The 20,880-nt window shown below is 40.2% G+C and overlaps 3 protein-coding genes and 1 long non-coding RNA gene across 4 annotated transcripts; 2 read left to right on the top strand and 2 right to left on the bottom strand.

Annotated features, from left to right (window-relative positions):
* On the bottom strand, positions 1–2,090 carry LOC106381003 (molybdenum cofactor sulfurase-like). The gene has a single exon (XM_013820867.3). It carries the CDS (start codon positions 1,844–1,846, stop codon positions 143–145), a length of 1,704 nt encoding a protein of 567 aa, XP_013676321.2. The 5' UTR covers positions 1,847–2,090; the 3' UTR covers positions 1–142.
* Positions 2,091–3,007: 917 nt separating this feature from the next.
* LOC125582105 lies at positions 3,008–5,225 on the top strand. Its single transcript, XR_007319965.1, has 2 exons — positions 3,008–3,540; positions 3,667–5,225. It is a non-coding gene; the product is annotated as an uncharacterized LOC125582105 (long non-coding RNA).
* Positions 5,226–5,425: 200 nt separating this feature from the next.
* LOC111203055 lies at positions 5,426–6,247 on the top strand. The gene is made up of 3 exons (XM_048748763.1): positions 5,426–5,963; positions 6,075–6,188; positions 6,240–6,247. Exons 1-3 carry the CDS (start codon positions 5,426–5,428, stop codon positions 6,245–6,247), a joined length of 660 nt encoding a protein of 219 aa, XP_048604720.1.
* A 10,734-nt stretch (positions 6,248–16,981) lies between these two features.
* LOC106377920 lies at positions 16,982–18,067 on the bottom strand. Its single transcript, XM_013818134.2, has one exon. It carries the CDS (start codon positions 18,065–18,067, stop codon positions 16,982–16,984), a length of 1,086 nt encoding a protein of 361 aa, XP_013673588.2.
* Between the last annotated feature and the right edge of the window lie 2,813 nt (positions 18,068–20,880).

Genomic DNA, 20,880 nt, shown 5'->3' with positions numbered 1-20,880 from the left:
TGATCTAAGTTTATTAATTATTACTGGTAATGAAAGAAGAAACATAGCAAAGTTCATGGTTAAAAGTTACAACTTATAACCAAACTGGTTTAACCGAACCTGAACTTCGACTACAAGTACAAGAACTCTTATAACAAAGACTCTACACTACTTCACGGCTCTTATGCTCAAAAACATGAACTCCACATCTCACACTCTCCGTCTCCACAAACCCTGATTCCAAAAACCGAGCAACGAAAATCCAAAGCTTATAAACATCTTCAAAATTCGCGAGAAACCCTAACGCGGCAGTGAGAACAGAGATGCCATGTTCGTTCTTTCTCTTCTCAAGAACTCTATCTTTCACCCCTTCATACTCCTCTTCGAACATGATTTTCTTCAGGAACCCTTGTCCGAGAGAGATATTACTGCAATCAGCTAGCTTCTGCACGATAAAAGGTTCGATTCTCTCTCCCTTTTGGTCAAATAGGTTGAACGCAATGGCTGGTCCTCTATTAAAATTAACTTTTGGACCGTAGATTTTAACGAGACGGCTAGTTGCAGAATGTCTAAGTTTGTAGAGAGCACTCACCAACCAATTGATCAAACATCTTGATCTGTTCCCCGTTGCGACCAACCCAAGTGAGTCCACATGATCTAGACCTCTAAATTCGATTCCAGAGCTAAAGCTATCTACTTCTTCAGATTCTGCTCGCGTCCGGCTGATCTCCAAAGCGTGTAATGAAATCGGATCGTCCGTAGGTACGAGGTTAACCATACCTGAACCAGTGGAAGATTCAAGAATCGGAATAGTAGATTTCTTGACGAACAAGCAACCGAATCCTGAAGGGTTTTCTCCAAACACTTTGTAGAACGAACACACCATGAAGTCAGGATTATATATGGAAAGACCGAAACTGTCCATATCCTTCGGTCCCAGTCCACAAGCATCGATCATCACATGCCACCCGTTTTCTTGCGCCACACTCATCCACAGATAGGGATACCTCGATCCACTAACCCTAGAATGAAGCGGAAATACGAAAACACCCTTCTTCTTTTTCTTAGTGCTTCCGCTTTTCCCAGCAGTGACTATCTTCCTCAGCTTAGACGAGCAGATTCTCAATCCTGGCCATGAGAATTCCGCTGCAGCTACCTTGGCTCCACGTTTCTCTGAGACTCTGTTGATTTCGTCTACGGCCTCGCTTTCGTAGTCGTAAACCGTCAACAGCTTCCGTTTTGAGAACGGGTAAGACTCGGCGACGAGCCTGAAAGCAGAAGTTCTATTGGCGGTGAAGACCATCGAGTAGTCTTCTTCGGAGATCTTGAGAAAGCTCATGATTCTTCTCTTCATAGAGTGTTCGAACTCTGTTTCTTGACCTCCATCATGGAGAAGCTTCTCTTTTAAGTTACCGATCTTGGGAGAAACACTGAAGAAGGGACTTTCAGACAATGAAGAGGAGATCTGGTAAGTGGAAGGATCGTAGTTGAGTAACTGTGAGTAAGAGTATAAACCGATTCCTATGTAATCAAGACACGTGTAATGTGTCAAACCCAAGTGGAAATAGTGGTCGGATCTGATACGATCGATACCGTAAGTGTCGGTGTAGTTAGGGTAAGCTTGGATGAAATGGGAGAAGGATTCTTGAAGGGAAGGAAGTGAATTCGGCTCGGTGAAATGGGTCTCCGGGAAAATAGTGGAGGCGGTGGTTTGGGCAAAATTACGGCGGAGAATGGCGGAAGTGACGGTGGGAGTTGGACCTTGTGGTGGATCGGAGGAGGTGACGTCTCCGGGGATCGATGACGACGAGAAGAAGCCGTGAAGGCAGTTTGGTGGTGGTGAATCACCGGGAAATGGTCGGTGCATTTTTGTTATGGTTTGGTGTAGAAAGATTTGATTTGTTTTGTAATTGTTAAGTTATATGACTCTAGCTTGTGTTAAATAACGCTAAAGTCTAAAGTGATAAAGTAGCGCACCTAAGACAAAAGCTTGTTTCTCTTGTCTTTCACCATTTCATTAAGGAAAATCACGAATATATATATTATATATATTTTAAAGGACAAATCTCCAAAATAGCACATTTCTAAGTTTATATCATAAAAATAGCATTCAAAAACTAAAATGACCAAAATAGCACATTTCTAAGTTTATCCTTTGAAAATTTTAATTTTTTTATTTTTCAAAATTTGAAATCTTAAACCCAAAACCTCATTTCTCAACTCTAAACGCTAAACCCTAAACTCTAAACCCTAAACTCTAAAATTTAAACCCTAAACCCTAAATTCTAAACCCTAAACCCTAAACCCTAAACCCTAAATCCTAAACCCCACCTTTTAACTCTAAACCCTAAGTTTATGACTTTTGATAAAACATTAAGTGCTATTTTTGTGACTTTTGACATTGAACGCTAGTTTGGAAACAAAAACTTGATTTAGTGCTATTTTTGTCTTTTTCTCTATTTTAAATTAGAAATTAGAAATAATGCATTTGGAATTTGGCAAAACTTATATTGAAATTTTCGAGCTAAAACTTGATAACATATATAATGATTAGATAACAGTGCTAATGTACTCATGTACTAATTAACCGCCACGAATGTGCTTTTCTGATCTTTTAAGCCATATCTGGCATTATTTAGAAATATGTAGTATATCTAAGTCTAAGTTTGTGGAAGACCTAAATCATTAAAGCATTCAATCCTTGCAGATAATTTGGTTGTCAAGTGAGATTATTGGAGTGGTTAAATAATATGGTGTGATGAATGTTTCTACAACGCATTGGATTGACGTTGTGTATGCTCTATATCTATGACTATGATAAAAATTTCTTACTTCTGAAAAGGCTCAAAGAACATTTAGAAAATGTTAGTGTGATGCAAATGTTCATATAAGGTGGTAAAATGTTAGAAAAATATTATGGAACCACGTTTTTTTATTGTGATCTCAATGACTAAGCTTTCTGTAGGTAGAGCTGTGGTTGAATTTTACTTGTGTAGGTGTTGCATACTTGTATGAAATAGCTACAGTGGAACTACTTATTAAAATATGGTATGATGGATGTTTTTTCTGTTTATATAGAAAAAGTGTAAAGACTAAAAAAAAAATTAGCCGGGAATAATGATTACTATCAAGAAAAGACTCTGCATTTCACTTTGTATTGTTTCCCGAAGTTTTCTTTTAAGAACGCGTAAGATTTAATGGTCAAGAAAGTGTTTTCCTTTCCCCTTTTGCTTCCTTAGATCTACAATGCTTACATGCTAAGCTACACAATATAAAAAGAAAAAAAATAAAACAAACTATTTATGTTGGTCGCACCCCTCATACTTTCATTATTTTTTATAATATTACCATAAAGTGTAAATTATTACATTATATTTTTGCTGATATATCTGACTTTGTATTAGTGTTTTGTAAAGAGGACAAGTGTGATCGACTGATCGTGGTGTTGGTAAAGGAGCACGCGAGCCGAGGATTATGATGATGAGTAGCAGATTTTGACAATTTAGAAATCTCGATTTCCTGAAGATTATACTAGTTCTCAAAGAAATATTTACTAATACGGTAAAGTTTTATCTGTCAACTCTTTGTCTTTCAAACTCGAGCTAGGAATTGAGTCCTTAAATGTGAATGGTTCCATCGGTTTTGCAAGTATTCTGATTAAGTATGCATACGTCTCGGACATTGCAGGTAACCGATTCATTTTTGTTTGGAGATTTGTTCGGCAATCAAGTGTCAAAAATTAAGACTGTACACAAATACTTGTTAGTACCTAATATGTTGTAAATCATTATGTGGATGGCCCATAACCAAGACCAAGACAAAGCCCAGCCGTGTTCAAGAAGAGAGAGAGTCGGCGTCCAAGAGGAGAGAGAGTCGGCCTATCCCTTGGCCGACTTTAGTCTTAGGACGTTTTCCATTTATCTGTTTTATATCTTTTCCTATTTCATATTGTATTAGGTTTTGGATAATTTCCTTTTTCCTATACTTTGTAATCCTTATATAAGGAACCTCTATTGTTCATTAATAATACACAGAAACAATTCTCCATTCTTTTACAACACGTTATCAGCACGATCGTCTCTAGATCCCTGAGACAAATCGAAACCTCTAAACCCTAAAAGCCAAAACCGGCGACCACAACCCAAAACCCTAATCTCGTTCTTAGTTCAATCAAGAACTCAGAAGATCCCTCTTGAATCCTAGACGTTCTCAGATCACGTTCCAGCTCAGAAGAACCGTCCAGCTTGCGATCAAACCCGAGACGCGATCGCACCCGACACGACCCGCGTCCGAGAGACTCGCACCCGAGACAGCCGGCGGTCGTCCTCAGCTCGCGTCTGCTCCCATCCGCGACCCGATTGCATCCGTTCGTCCTCTCTCTCTCTCTAAAGGTGGTCCGGTTCTAAAACTCTACAAACAAAGGTATAACTTAATCTGAGAACCTAGATTGATCAGAAACCCTAATCCACAATTATGGAAACTTTGATCTTGATCAAAACCCTAAAACCTACAAGATTAAAATCGACAATCTCTTAACTAGAAAGATAGAAATCGATTCCTTAGAACTTGAATTGATTGTTCCTGATTTGATTTTGAGAAACCCTAAGTTTTGGAATCGAAACCCTAAACCCTAAAGAACTGAATTCAATTTTTAATTGATTGAATTGTTTGTTGATTTGAGGTTTTAGGATTGTTAGATTGATTGAAGTAATCTGATTTAAAACTTGAATCCTAAAGGCCTTGAAACCTTTAATTAAAACCGGCAGCTTTAGTTTTAAAGTTGAAACCCTAAATTCATAAATTGCTAAGGTTGTTTGCATTACATATGAATTTGAATTGAAATTGCATTCGTATTGTTTAATGAAATCGACTAGCATATAGAAACATACGAATTCGAATCTGATTGCATTGAAAATCATAATGGTCGTGTGGCCTTAATCCCCCTAGCTCTTGTAGAATCATATATTAGGATTGTTCGCACCATGGTCAATTTAGATTTACATGTCCGATCCTATTGCTTGACTATATGGCCGTGTGGCTTGTTTGTTCGTACCATGGTCGATTAGATTGATTGTTTTCTCATAGATGCGTAAGACAAGTTTGTGGCCGAGCTTGTTATACCATGCGGCCACATGATCACATTGTGAACCTAAATTGAAATGATGATGTGATTCAGATGTCGAAAATCTCAAATAGAGACTACGCAGCCCTTAATCTCTCCGGAGATAAATACTTGCAGTGGGCGCTAGATACAAAGATCAGCTTAAGGTCAAAAGGTCTTGGTGATACAATCATCAAGGGCAACAATGAGACCGACAAGAATCGGTACAGGGCTATAAGTATTATACGCCATCACCTCATTGAAGGTCTAAAAGATCAGTACATTACGATGGAAAATCCACTAGAGCTTTGGGATGCTTTATAGCATAGATATGATCACCAGAAAATGGTGTTACTCCCAAAGGCCAGAAATGACTGGAAGAATTTAAGATTCATGGATTATAAGTCAGTGGATGAGTACAATTCGGTCTTGTTTAAGACTGTCTCGATGCTGAGACTTTCTGGTGAAGTAGTAACCGAAGAAGAGTTACTCGAGAAAACATTCTCTACGTTTCATTCCTCAAACATAATCCTGCAGCAGCAATACCGAATGAAAGGCTTCGCCACATACACTGATCTGATCTCGTGCATGCTACTGGCCGAGGCAAATAATGAGCTCCTGATGAAGAACAGTGAAGCTAGACCTGTCGGATCTGCCCCATTACCAGAGGCCAATGAAGTTGAAAAGAGAAATCCCAACGAGTGCAATTACATCCAGAATGATAAGAGATCACACGGTAAAGGCCGTGGTGGATACAGGAACCGTGACAATTACTCGAACGGTCGAGATAGGTACTTGGCCGGCCAGAAAGGAAACCACAATAACCGTGGTCGTGGTTCCAATCCCGGCCGTGGCCGAGGCGGTTATGGCCGAGGTCGAGGCGGTATATCTAAACCGTCTTACTCGACCAAATCCGTTTGTCACAGATGTGGGATGAGCAATCATTGGGCCAAGAATTGTAGAACTCCTAAGTACTTATGTGAGCTCTACCAAGAGAGTCTTAAGGACAAGAACCCGGAGGCTCATATGGTCCATGATTCCGGTTATGAGGCTGATAAAGAATCCGATGTTGCAAATGACGACCTGATGGATTTTGAGACTTCTGATTGTCTCAAAGACTAAAATTTTCGATACGACTTGTTTTATTGCTTTATGATAGTTTTATGATTGATTTGGTGTTTTTAATTTCGGTGTTCTGCAACTTTAATAAATGAAAGTTTTGAAGTCTCTGAGAAATGAAATCTTATTTATAAAAATGAATGACGAGATGAGCATACTCGTGGTGGATAGTGGCACAAGTCATACAATACTTAGAGATAAAAGATATTTCTTAAATCTCACAATGCAAAGTGCAAACGTACACACCATTGTAGGTGTAGCCGGCCTGATTGAAGGTCACGGCCAGGCTTATGTGTTGATGCCTAAGGGCACTCATCTAGAGATCAAAAATGCCTTGTATTCTCCAAGCTCTAAAAGGAGCCTATTGAGTTTCAAAGACATAAGATTGAACCGTTTTCATCTTGAAACATGGGAAGAAGGAAATAAAGAATTCCTTAACATAATTTCGATCACCAAAGGCTATAAAAGGATCCTAGAAACCTTACCTGCAATGTCTATTGGCCTATACTATGCAAAAGTCAGTATGATCGAGGCTAAGGCCTGCGACAATTTTACTTTATGGCATAACCGGCTTGGTCATCCCGGTACTAACATGATGCGAAAGTTGATGATAAACTCACAAGGGCACACGTTCAAAGGAGTTGTCCCATACAATCTCACATGTGCATCATGTGCACAAGGAAAACTCATAACCAGGCCGTCACCAGCCAAAGTCAATAAAGAGATCATAAATTTTCTGGAAAGGATTCAGGGAGACATATGTGGACCAATACACCCACTTAGTGGGACGTTTCGGTATTTCATGGTCCTGATTGATGCATCGACCAGATGGTCGCATGTCTGTCTACTGTCCACACGGAATTTTGCATTTGCAAGCCTGCTTGCTCAGATAATAAGACTGAGAGCACACTTTCCAGACTTCCCTTTAAAGACTATACGTCTAGACAATGCTGGTGAGTTTACGTCCCAGACGTTTAATGACTATTGTATGTCCATGGGGGTAAGTGTAGAACACTCCGTGGAACATGTACATACGCAGAACGGCTTGGCCGAATCATTCATTAAACGTATCCAGCTGATAGCCAGACCATTGCTCATGCGGTCTCAGCTCCCGATATCAGCATGGGGACATGCCGTATTACATGCAGCAGAACTGATTCGCATCAGGCCATCTAGTGAGCATAGATATTCGTCATCCCAGTTACTCACGGGTCATGAGCCAAACATGTCCCACATCAGAACATTTGGATGTGCCGTCTACGTTCCAATTGCTCCACCAGAGAGAACGAAAATGAGACCACAGAGGAGGATGGGAATATACGTAGGATATGACTCCCCAAGTATTATAAAGTATCTTGAGCCAACAACCGGTGATTTTTTTAAGGCCAGATACGCAGACTCACAGTTTGATGAGTCCACATATCCGACCTTAGGGGGAGATAACGGCCGGTTGAGCAAAGAAATCGAATGGTCTCGACCATCAATATCTTGGCAAGATCCTCGGACTAAAGAATGTGATATGGAAGTCCAAAAGATTATACATCTTCAAAAGCTAGCTAATCAATTGCCAGATTCATTTGCTGACCCAAATAGAGTGACAAAATCGTATATCCCGGCTTGTAACGCACCAATACGAATAGATGTCCAGAAGGGACAAGGTCAAGTGGCTACAGAGTCTAAACAACGTCTCAAACGTGGTAGACCTATTGGTTCCAAAGATAAACAGCCTCGGAAGTCCAAGAGAGGTGCTGGATCCGAGAGCATCAAGGAAACCGTCCAGAACATTGATGGACCGGCCGAGCCGACCCAGACGGTCGAGCGAAGTGAGCCGGCCATGCCAAATGATCCGACCATCCCAAATGATGGGGTTCGGGATGCCGAACTTCATGGGACACAAGGGCCGGACAATCAAGAGATCTCTATAAACCATATAATGTCTGGAACGAAATGGAACAGAAATGATGTCGACGTCGATGATATTTTTGCTTATAAAGTAGCACTTGAGATCATGGAAAAAGATGAGGATCTAGAACCCACGTCCATATATGAATGCATGCAAAGATCAGATTGGATCAAATGGAAAGAAGCTATAAACGTGGAGTTAGAATCATTAAAGAAAAGAGGCGTTTTTGGCCCTATAACCGTGACACCTAGAGATGTCAAACCAGTGGGATACAAATGGGTCTTTGTGAGAAAGAAAAATGAGAAAGGAGAAGTAGTGAGATACAAAGCACGGCTTGTAGCACAAGGATTCTCACAGAGACTAGGAATAGATTATGAGGAAACTTATTCCCCTGTGTTGGACGCAACTACATTACGATACTTGATCAGTCTGGCCGTGAAAGAGAAGCTTGATCTGCGCCTAATGGATGTAGTAACTGCGTATCTGTACGGTCCACTGGATAATGAAATTCATATGAGAGTTCCAGAGGGTATTGAGCTCAAAGATAAGAAAGGTTCTCGAGAACAGCATTGTACTAAGCTGAATAAAGCCTTGTACGGTTTGAAACAATCAGGTCGAATGTGGTACAACCGATTATCAGAGTACCTAATTAAAGAAGGTTATAAGAACGATCCAATAAGTCAATGTATTTTTATAAAGATATTTGACAGCAAGGGCTTCGTGATTATGTCTGTCTATGTGGATGACCTGAATGTGATTGGAACCTCTGGAGAGATTTCCCAAACGGTCGAATGTCTAAAGAAAGAATTCGAAATGAAAGACTTAGGAAAAACTAAGTTCTGTTTGGGACTGCAATTTGAGTATGTGGATAATGGAATCCTTGTGCATCAAAAGACATATACTGAAAAGATACTCAAGCAGTTTAATATGGACAAGGCTCATTCCTTGTCGAGTCCTATGGTCGTGAGGTCCTTAGACCTTGAGAAGGATCCATTCGGACCAAGGAAGCCATACGAGGATATGCTCGGGCCGGAAATACCTTATCTAAGTGCCATTGGAGCCTTAATGTATTTGGCTAGCCATACAAGACCAGACATTAGTTTTGCCGTGAGTTTACTGTCTAGATTCAGTTCATGTCCGACACTTAGGCACTGGAACGGAATAAAACATCTGTTCAGATATCTGCAAGGAACAACCGATCTCGGTTATACGTGCCGACCAGGAGATAGCTTGGCCGGATATGCAGATGTTGTGTACTTATCTGACCCACACAATGCTAGATCTCAGACAGGTTATGTGTTTATACACGGTGGGGCTGCAGTAAGTTGGCGGTCCACAAAACAAACCTTAGTGGCAACATCATCTAATCATGCCGAGATCATAGCCATGTTTGAAGCAAGCCGAGAGCTTGTGTGGTTGAGGAACATGACCGGCCATATCCTAAGGGAAAGTGGCTTGGCCGTGGGAAAGGAAAATGAAGAACCAACGATCATCTATGAGGACAATGCAGCTTGCATAGTTCAGCTCAAAGATGGATACGTTAAGGGAGATAGAACAAAACACATCTTGCCTAAGTTCTTCTTCACCCACGACCTGCAGAAGTCTAAAGAAGTTGAAGTGGTTCAGGTTCGGTCCAGTGACAATTCGGCCGATCTGTTCACTAAGTCTCTGCCGACCTCAACGTTCAGGAAGCTGGTTCATCAGATAGGAATGCGCCAGTTGAAGGATCTTCAGTGATGCCTTCATCAGGGGGGAGTGTCATGTGTTGTACTCTTTTTCCTGTCTACGGTTTCTATTTTTTCCCACCTTGGGTTTTTGGTTTTCCTAGAGAGCTTTTAATGAGGCAACGTCGTGCATGATATAAACCCATATGGTTATGGCATCAAAGGGGGAGTGTTATAAATCATTATGTGGATGACCCATAACCAAGACCAAGACAAGACCCAGCCGTGTCCAAGAGGAGAGAGAGTCGGCGTCCAAGAGGAGAGAGAGTCGGCCTATCCCTTGACCGACTTTAGTCTTAGGACGTTTTCCATTTATCTGTTTTAGATCTTTTCCTATTTCATGTTGTATTAGGTTTTGGATAATTTCTTTTTTCCTATACTTTGTAATCCTTATACAAAGAACCTCTATTGTTCATTAATAATACCCAGAAACAATTCTCCATTCTTTTACAGCATAATATACTTACTCATTTCTACTGTTTTGATTTTTCAAGTACACATCATTATAATATTGGATACCAAAATTAGAAATTAACATTTTGTTATTGTGAAAAATAAAGAAGACATTTATATCGACAAGTTTATATTTTTGTTCCTTTTATAATATATATAAATATTTCATTTAGAATCATTTCTCTGTTCACCTACAGTACAGTAAGCAAAACAAAATCTTATGTACACTTTTAGTAGAATATTATTTAACGAGTAATTCTTAAATATTTGAATATATTTTCAACTAATTCACAAATATTTATATGCAGTTAGTAATATAACAAAATAAATCATTTTCAAGTGACTCATTTCTGAACAAATACTCTAAAATAACAATACTCATTAGTGGCAAATCTAAATACAAATCTAAACTTTTATTACTCATGCAAGAAAAGTTAAGGGTTAATTTATGAAACAACTAAGTTTTAATAAACTGTTAAAAATATAGCACTATTAATTTCATCACATTTTCTCCGATTCATTTTGGTGTTGTCTTCTTCTAGTCCGGTAGACAGTACATACCATATATGGGTATCACCTCTCAGCAAGATTTAAGAAATAATGGAGTTCTTATTGTAGTGGTGATGGTTATCGATGCTGACTACGGTGGTTGGTGACTACAACGGTGGTAGTTACAGAGCAAGCAGCAGTCGTGAATACGGCAGAGATGATGGTAGTGGTGATGGTGCTAGTGGTTACTATTGCAGTCATGCCCGACATAATGAACTGGAGAAAGCAACGATGTTATAAAAAAGCATAAAAAATATAAATAGAATGGAACAGATGAATATATTGCATATAAATAAAATTATCAAATAGAATGGTGTACTTGAAAAATAGATTGTGTTTATTTGTTAGACATCTAAGATTGCAGATCTGATTGTGATCGTGGTGGTGGTGACTATGGTGATGGTGTCCGACTGATGGATGTGCTTATGAAGGAGCTGATTGTGATTACGGAGGAGGAGATGGTGGTTACGGAGGAAGAGGTGGTGGTTGATATGGAGAAGACGAAGGTAAATATGAAAGATGAAAAAACTAGATTACAAAAAAAAATGAAGATTACGGTGGCGTGGTTACAGAGGGAAGCAGCGGTCGTGAATACAAAGGAAACAATGGTATTTTGTAACAGACGTTACGAACGGTAAAAAAAAAAAGGGGAAATTTGGTTGTATAACCAACAAAAAAATTATAATTCAATTTATAGCTAAATTTTTTTTTCTACGGTATCATGTGTCTTTTATGTAATATTGTCATATTACCTTCTATTGTATCCGGCAAAACCTGCAGAAAAAAAATAAATTAATAACCATTATATTTTAAAAATATTTCGTGTCCACCTGAAAGTCACACATTCACATATTGTTTCTTCTCGGTTTCTTCATCATCCTCTCTGTCTTTATCTCTCTCTCAAATTTCTGGATTTTTATATGACGAACACATAAATCTCCATCACATAGCTTCAATCACCTCTACATGTACAACCAACACATTCATCATCATCATTTGTTTCATCGTCGCCACCGCATTCGCTCCGTCATTGTCTCCGTAATTTTTATTTTTCTTCTTTCTCGAGAAGTTGAATCGTTTGACTCTCATATTTGGGAGAGCACTGATGTTAGGAGTTTTCAAGGCTCCTAAGACAAATGATGTAGTATAAAAGATTGTCGAACCAATTCTAAGGGATTTCAAAGCACTGAGAATGCAAGTACTCACTTAATCTAAGTGCAACCGGTGATTTAAAAGATTTCTAAACTAATGATTAATGCTAATGCAGTTTCAGAATAATAAAAGCGATAAATGAAATAACTTTCTTGACTAAGGGAAGAGAGAACTCATGGGCATAGGGATTAGACCTTGGGTGATCAAGTTTCGAACTAAGGATGGCAAACGATCAATCAAACTATCAACCTTAAACTTAGACACAGTTCTAAACAAGCTCTATGTCTAGATGAATGTTCATTTACTAACACATTTCAAACATCAAATGTTTTTGGTTGAATAATATGAAAGCAATCATTACTAACAAGTCTAACGGCTATCTTAGCACCTCTAACAACAAATGTCTTTGGCAAAGTATGCTAAAAACTTAGAAGATTTGTCTCAGGCATTTTATCAAACACCTTTTGGGTGGAAAATACCTAAAGATCAAATTTTGAGAAGCCAACTCAGAAGATGCATTATGAATACTCTACTAGCAAGGACTAAGAATGATCTACACTAAAACATCCTAGCTCTAACCTAATCACCCTTAATCTCCCTAACCCATGAATTCAAAAGGTGATTACTCACTAATCTCCATGATTACTCACTAATCTCCATGATTCCTCTTAAACTCATATTGGATTTCAGATTAATCATGTAGAGAAATACAGAGAATCGATATGAAAACAACAGGATTGCAATAACATAAATGATTAATTGAATCAAAGAGATGAACTTTCCAAGAGGTTTTTGGTGGTTTTCTTAAGATAAAAGATAATCAGCCTCCAATGGCTTACAAAAGGTACTTAAACATAGGTTTAGAAAGTGTAAAAACGTGCATAACAAATGACCAAAAGGCCCTTGATTAATCATAAGTTCGACCAAATAATTGAAGCGCAGCGACCTCGGCACGTCGCTCCGGGAGGTCGCTCCCGGCTCGTTTTCGACACAAACCCGAGCGACCTCTGGGTGTCGCTGTGGTGAGGTCGCTCTGGAGCTGAAGCGACTTCGCCTTGTCGCTCTAGGAGGTCGCTCCGAAACGAAAATGGCGAGCGACCTCGTGTTGTCGCTCTGGTAAGGTCGCTCTGAGAGGTAGGGCACAGCGAGTTCATGGCGTCGCTCCGGTAGGGTCACTCTCATGCACTGCTCGTCCAATGATCACCTTTATCACCTCTTTTGAGCTCCAAACGCACCCAAATGTCTCCGAGAACTCCATGTGGTACTCCAATACCTAATAAAGACTCATGCATGCAAAATGCAACCTAAACATGGCTAAATCCTAGTCTATATGATCAAAATGCACATGGGTGAATGGATAACACAATGGAAATATGCAAGATATCAAGCGCAATGAGACAGATACGATTATCATAGTTTATTTTTGCAGCAGTATTGGTGGGTGACTGAGGGAAGGTTTCTATGATTGTGAAATCGATGGTGTCTTGTCTGACGGAAGAGGAGAGGCGGAAACGTGAAGTAACATCGGCCAATTCTTCTTCCCAAATGCGTCTTGTTGTTTTCTACCTCTTTGTTACTATACTATTTTATCATGTTCCATTCCATTTAACAATTAATAAAGAGAGTTCTATTTTGTTTAGAAATATAGTTTGTAATTTTCTTAATATCTAACTTTCATTACTTGTTTTTGAATTTGTAAAATTTGTACAATGATCTATATTGTATAGTTTAATATTATATAATATAATTTAATATTACATAATATTGTGTACATTTTTATATTTTGATATTTGGGTTTAGGGTTTAGTAATTACGGTTTAGGGTTTAGTTTTAGAAGGTAAGGGGTATGGTTGGAGTCATCATTAACTTTTTTCATACAATTATAGATATTTCATAATGTCATCAGTATGTACTATGCTATTTATTTTGTTCTATTCTATTTGGGTTTAGGATTTATATTTGGGTTTATGGTTTGTATTTGGGTTTAGGATTTAGTGATTATTTTTTAGGATTTAGTATTTAGGGGTTGGATGGGGTTGGGATAAAGTTTAATATCTAGATTATAGGGGTTGAGATAGAGCTGATTTCCTATACTATTTAAAAATTATGAATATGTAGTAGTTTACATTTGTGTTTGGGTTTATTGATAATGGTTTAGGGTTTAGTGTTTAAAAGTTGGGACTGGGTTTAGTATTTAGGAGTTGTGTTTGGGGTTAGAATTTAATATTATGTACTTTTTAGATTTTGATATATGGGTTTAGAGTTTTATATATAGGTTAGGGTTTACTGATTTGGGTTTAGGGTTTAGTATTTAGAAAGTGAGGGAGTATGGTTGGACTCAGTATTAACTTCTTCCATGCAATCATAAATATTTCATAATTTTATCACTATGTACTATGTTATTTCTATTGTTCCATTCTATTTGGGTTTAGAGTTTTATGTTTGGGTTTAGGGTTTACTGATTTGGGTTCGGGTTTTGTATTTAGGAGTTGGGATGAGATTGAGAGACGCTTAGTATCTAAAGATTGGGGTTGAGTTAGGTTTAGTATTTAGAGGTTGTAGGACTACATTAATAATATGGTATAGAACACTCGGTGCATATGCATGTGATCAATAAATGTCTACATGGATGGCTCCTCTTTCTTTTATTTGGAATAGTTTTCAAATGTTGTTGACCTTATATTCTATTGGCCACGTTATTTCCCCCACACACTTACCTGATACATGTAAAGAGAAAGGACAAAACCGGGTACTTTGTGGCATAAATGTTAGAAACTACATTAAGTCAAAATCAATGACATTTACCTAATTTGTATTGAAAATATAGCTAGTTCGCAAATAAGCCCATGAAAAAAACTAAACATTATTAGTTCATATTAAGGAAATTATCAAATAGAATGGTATTCTAGAAAAATAGATTGTGTATACTTGCTCTCGAGAGATAAAATTAAAAACTTACGTGCCTGACTGTTATCAAAGTGACGTCTCTCGAGTCTGTCATAGAAGAGTTATCAGACTTAAAACTCCAAGCAAGAGAACGATGGTAACAATCGTAGAACCTAAAATCTACACTAAGTATTTGATAGTGATCGGGGTTTGATCTAGGGAAGACAAATGATGTAGGCAACGATATCTTTAAAATACAACGATGTTAAACAGTTTCCAATAGGTAAAAATAGAATTTATTGATGAATAAGATCGAATACAATGAACTGAACTAGATCGAGTGATACAAATGAGATCCGTAAAGAAAGAATCTAAAATGGGGATGAGAACAAGGTCGATGTAAGTGTGTAGCTCTCTCTAGGGTTTTCAACGTGTGCTTCTTCATGTCAGTTCTCCTTCCCTTATAGTAAGTCGACCTCGTGATCTTCGTAACTGCTCCACGATCTTTGGGACTGCTCCGCGATCTTCGGGACCTCGGAGTCTTCGTTTTCGAGCTCGATTGCTTGCTATGGGCTTCAGTTCCTTACGGTCCATATCTTTGATCGCGGCTCATTAATGTACTGCCTTAGATTTCTCCGTTGGGAAGCTTGATTTACCTCAGATTTCGGAGGATCTACCAGAAGATTTCTTTGCTAAGGTTGCTCGATGTGACGAAGTGCTCTGGTGGTCAGTTCGAGGAAGGCGAATTCGGCATCGAAGAGTAGCTTTAGGAATTTTTTGTTTCTGTTTTCCCCCTTTGCTTTTGTTGCTTTATTATTATTATTATTATTTAATAAAGAAGGGGCCGTGAGTCCCGATTTATTTGTTGCTATTTTTATGTTTATTCGAGGCCGATCTTTTGGAGCCGTGAGTCGATTTGTTGTAGATACTTTTATCTACGGTTTTGATGTAACAAAAAATTTTGTTAGCTAGTTTCGTCGCGCTCGTTGGCGGAGTTGGCCGCAACCGAGGACTTAATCAGGGTCCTGGTTTTTGGTCGTCTGTCGTAGTTTTACGATATGAGATCCGATATGCTCGAACTGCAATGTCTAAGAACTGTATTTATTAAGGTGTCGGATTCTGGTTTGTTACAGATTTAAAAAGGAAAGCAGCTTAATATTGTCGTGCCATTGTCCCTCGGGTGTTGTGATATGCTTACTTCGAGCTTTGAAGTTGGAGGGTGACTGCACTCGTGTCGTGAGTTGCCTACGTATCCTCGTTGAGGGATCAAGTCATAACGTAGTTCGATTATTTCCCCAGGGACTGGGTCTGTTGTTCGATGGTTCGTGCAGATGGGTACGTCTGTTGTTGGTTTTGGCTGCTTGATTTAGGAATGTTGCTCGATGTCCTTGAAGCTTGCTAGGTAGCTTATCCTGGAGCTCTTCTGGCTTCCTCTGATAGTCTAGACTCCTTTCGGGGTTGGAAATTTCAGGCATTGGTGATATGTTGAGGGAACTGCCCTCATGCTATATAGCAAGGCCTCCCAAGGATTGCGTTGAACGGGGATGGACGGTGTATCACGATGAATTCTACGATTTTCCTGACTCACCCAGCGGTTACCGCGAGCTCGATCGATCCGAGGGAGTAGGTTGTTTCTCCTGCGAACCCGATAAGGCGAGTTCGCTCTTGCTTTAGGAGTGCTTTGGTGAATCCCATTCTTTTGAACGCGTCGTAGAAGAGGACATCGGCCGAGCTTCTGGTGTCGATCATTACTCGAGATAGTTCGCAACCGCCGACGTCGAGTCGTATTACGAGGGCGTCGTCGTGTGGTTTGTCGAGATCTGCGGTCTCATTTTCGTCGAAGGTGATTTCGTAATCGGGGCCTGATAGGGGCTCTCTCACTCCTACGTTGTTTTCAGCTCTCCGTTGGTACGCTTTGATCGAGTTAACCGAATTGCAGAACTTGGAACCTCCGTAAATGAAGTCATTCGTTTTTTGCCTTTGTCGTAGGCCGGAAAATTCCATTTCTTGGTTAGTGCTGGTCGGTGGTGCCTCTGTCCCCCAGACATATTGCGATTAAGGGTCTGCATTCTGTCTTTTTTCTGAATTTGTAGGGTAGTTGGTTTTTCCAGTAGCTCACGAATTGGGGTTTTCTAATGTGCGGATCGCTACCGTGATCTCGAAGCGTATTTTCCCTTCGGTCTGGCTCTTGATTTCGTCGGTTGCGTTGTTGTTTGGCCCCCACGAAATCATGTCGACTCTTTTCTTCGGAGCTGGGGGTGGAGAACTCGGTGATTCCTGCTCGGTCTCCCTGCCTCTTTTGTTTGTCGAGAATTTGGCCTTTCGGTTGGATTTTGCAGTCACTGGCTCTTCTTCTTCCTCTCTGGTTTCTTCTGTGGTTTTCTTATTTTCGTTCAGACTGCGAAGCGCGGCTCGACATTCTTCGGTCGAATGGCCTTTGCGGTCATGGAAGACGCAATATTTGCTGAGGTCGTATGTCGAAGATTTTTGTGGTGAGTTGTTTATTGCATAGGAATGTTGTCCTTTGGTCGCTGGCTCCTTAGGAGCAGTAGGCTTTTTAGTCGCATTATTCTTGTTCTCGATATACTGTTCTTTTAAGGCTGCGACCTCCTCTTCGTGGGTGGCGAAGTAAGAGGCTCGGTTTAGGGCGTCATCCAACGAGATAGGTGCTCGTACTGCTAGTTCTTCCCAGAATTTGGATGAGAACCAGATGCCATTCTTCAATGCTGCTAGGGCGACGACCTCATTCGGATGCGAAATCTTGGCCTTGATTTCTCTGAACTTATTTGTGTACACTCTCAACGGTTCGGAAGGTGCTTGCTTGAGATTCCAAAGATCTGCCTCGGTAACTCTTGTCTCTATGAAGACTGAATACTGTTTGAGGAAGGTAGATACCAGCTGAGTGAAATTGTCAATCGAGTTTTCTTCAAGTCCAGTGAACCATTCAAAGGCGGCCCCCGTGAGGTTCTCGGCAAAGAAGCAGCAGTAACCAGCCTCTTTTTCGTCGTCGGTGAGGTGTGCTCTCGATATTACTAGACGAAATGCTCGTACGTGGGCCTTTGGGTCTGTGTTTCCTGCATATTCGGGGAATTTTAGTTTCCCAACGTGATGAAGCCTTACGCTGGCGATTCTGTTTGTAAATGGAGTCCTTCTGGTTTTTTCGATGACCATGTCGATATCTATGGCAGAGCTCGTTGCCATATGTACGAACGCATGTATCCTCTTGAGCTCGACATCGTTCCTCTCGATATAATTCTGGGACGCTGCGGTTTCACTCGGGATCCCTAGGTCTTCCCTTTGGGGATCAATATTAACGGGACCGCGAAGATCGTGCCTCCGAGCTTGTTCTATTGAGTTATCGAATCCCGCTTGGTGGAAGGTCCTCGTGGCAGATGGAGTTCGATTTTCGGGGATCGAATGGTTTGGCGGCAGGGTCTGTGTTCTTGGTTCCCCCTACCTTTCCGTTGATCCGTTCTGGAATTGGATCGGAGTACTTCGTGGACGTTGCAGTCCAGTGTCGATTTCGTCCAATCCGCTATAGCTTAAGCTTCAGTGGGTCATGCCCTGCGGCGGGGGTCGTTGTGAGTTTTCTCCCGTGTAGCATCCGGATTGAGCGCTTGGGATCTCCGGAGTACCAAATAGACCGGCGTTTTGGGGGTTCGACGTCCCTCGTAACAGATCGAGGGGAGTTTGATTTCTTTCTCGAACGTTTGTAGCTCGATGCTCTGCGAGTTCCCTCTCAGCCTGGTCTAGTTGATTAGCGATGGTCTGATTGGCGATCCTTTGGTTACGAATTTCGTCGATTTGAGACGAGAGCATTCCTCGAAGTTCGGTCATTTCTTCTCGAATTTGTGCTAAAGGGGTCGGCAAAATTGGTCAGGATTGAGATCGGGTCAGCTCATCGGCGGATTGTCTATCCCCGGGACGATTCCAGACTCGAGCTACGACTCGTTCTGGGATCGATGTCTGATTGATCGGGAGAGATCGATCTTGAATTGAAGTCCCGATCGGAGGGATTCGTTGCGTCTGGGTTGTTCCGGTCGCGTCATTGGCTCCCGTTAACCCAGTTGGTGTCACTTCGGTCCCCGAGTCAAATCCGATAGAGTCGAATCCGATAGGATCGATGTCGTTGACTCTTGAGGGTGTGGTTCCGACGGTTTGGTTGGGATCCATAATCGCGCTTAGGAAATTTAGATCGGTTTCTTAGCAAATATGTTTTTCCTTTATCTTTCCCACAGTCGGCGCCAAAATGTAGAACCTAAAATCTACACTAAGTATTTGATAGTGATCGGGGTTTGATCTAGGGAAGACAAATGATGTAAGAAACAATATCTTTAGAATACAAAGATGTTAAACAGTTTCCAGTAGGTAAAAATGGATTTTATTGATGAATAAGATCGAATAAAATGAGCTGAACTAGATCGAGTGATACAAATAAGATCTGTAAAGGAAGAATCTAAAATGAGGATGAGAACAAGGTCGATGTATGTGTGTAGCTCTCTTTAGGGTTTTCAACGTGTGCTTCTTCATGTCCGTTCTCCTTCCTTTATAGTAAGTCGACCTCGTGATCTTCGTAACTGCTCCACGATCTCCGGGACTGCTCCGCGATCTCCGGGACCTCGGAGTCTTCGTTTTCGAGCTCGATTGCTTGCTATGGGCTTCAGTTCCTTACGGTCCATATCTTTGATCGCAGCCCATTAATGTGGTGACCGAAATTGGGTCCAACAACAATGTTTGTTAATAATGATGTGGCAGCTGATTGTCTCAAAGTGATCTTTCTTGCGTTTATTGAATGTGAATAGTGTTGCCTACAAACAAAACGCAATCATCAATCCAAAAACATCACACCATCGAGACAGAGCAACATAATTCATAGTGAAGGTTCAATGATTATATAACACAATTTTATATAATCTGCTCAAGTCTTTGACTCTGCTTTATGTTTAACATTCACATTACGTAACTTGAGTTTGTTAGGCAAGACCATATTTCAGTGTTTAGCATCCACATTGACGTAACTTAAACATTCAATGTTTAATATTCACATTGACGTAACTTGAACAAAATAATTCACAGTTATATTGTTATGTCATCTTACACATTCATCTTCAATGTGAATGTTAAATATGATAAGAGATTCAATTCCATAGTCAATGTGCTTTAGTTTTCTTGATAACTAGCCCAATTTTGGAGATGACGTATCTTGAGATTGTCATTAAAGATCCAAATATAATTTTCAGCCATGCAAACATAACACGTTCATGATAACTTAATTGCAACGAGCTGTTTTATTGTTCTATATCATCTTATGTACTACGTTACGTGCCTATTTTATTGTTGTAAATAAACCTATTCGAGTCAGGAGTCAGCCAAAACCCCAGCCTTCTGAACGTGTGTCTTTTGAGCCAAGCAACCCAGATAGACCCTGAAGTAGTGAAGAAATTCCACACTTTTTTGAGCCTGAAGAATTTTTCAAAATCCTCCAAACGTCTGATTCCAAAATCTCCTTCAGCCTTTGGCTTGCATATAGCAGCCCAAGCTACCCGAGATCCTCTAGCTGATGATGCATCATTGTTCCAAAGGAAACCATCACACATTGAATCTATTTCAGCGTAGAAATCTTTGGGCAAAACAAACACCGCACTCCAGAAATTCACCAAGCCACAGATAACCGAAGAGATAAGAGTGATCTTTCCCGTGAAAGAGAGGTACTTGACTGTCCAACTCTGAAGTTTACTTCCAATCTTATCAATCAGTGGTTGGAGAACAGGAAGAGAGAGTCTTTTACCAGGCTTTAACGAAAGGCCAAGATATCTTATAGGAAAGGTGCCAAGCTTGAACCCAGAGAGATCGCTCAATACTGATGCTTCAATGTCCAGATACCCTCCAAAGAAGATTTCTGATTTCCTGGGGTTCAATTCAAGGCTGCTCACAGTTTTGAATTCAGCCATAACGTCAGAGATATCTTTGAGGGAATGACGGGATCCATCCGAGAAGACAAGTAGGTTATCTAC

This window comes from Brassica napus, chromosome C2, assembly GCF_020379485.1.
Source record: "Brassica napus cultivar Da-Ae chromosome C2, Da-Ae, whole genome shotgun sequence".
Lineage (NCBI taxonomy): Eukaryota > Viridiplantae > Streptophyta > Magnoliopsida > Brassicales > Brassicaceae > Brassica > Brassica napus.
The sequence above is the reverse complement of the archived record's forward strand: the minus strand, read 5'-3'. Positions and strand labels throughout refer to the sequence as shown.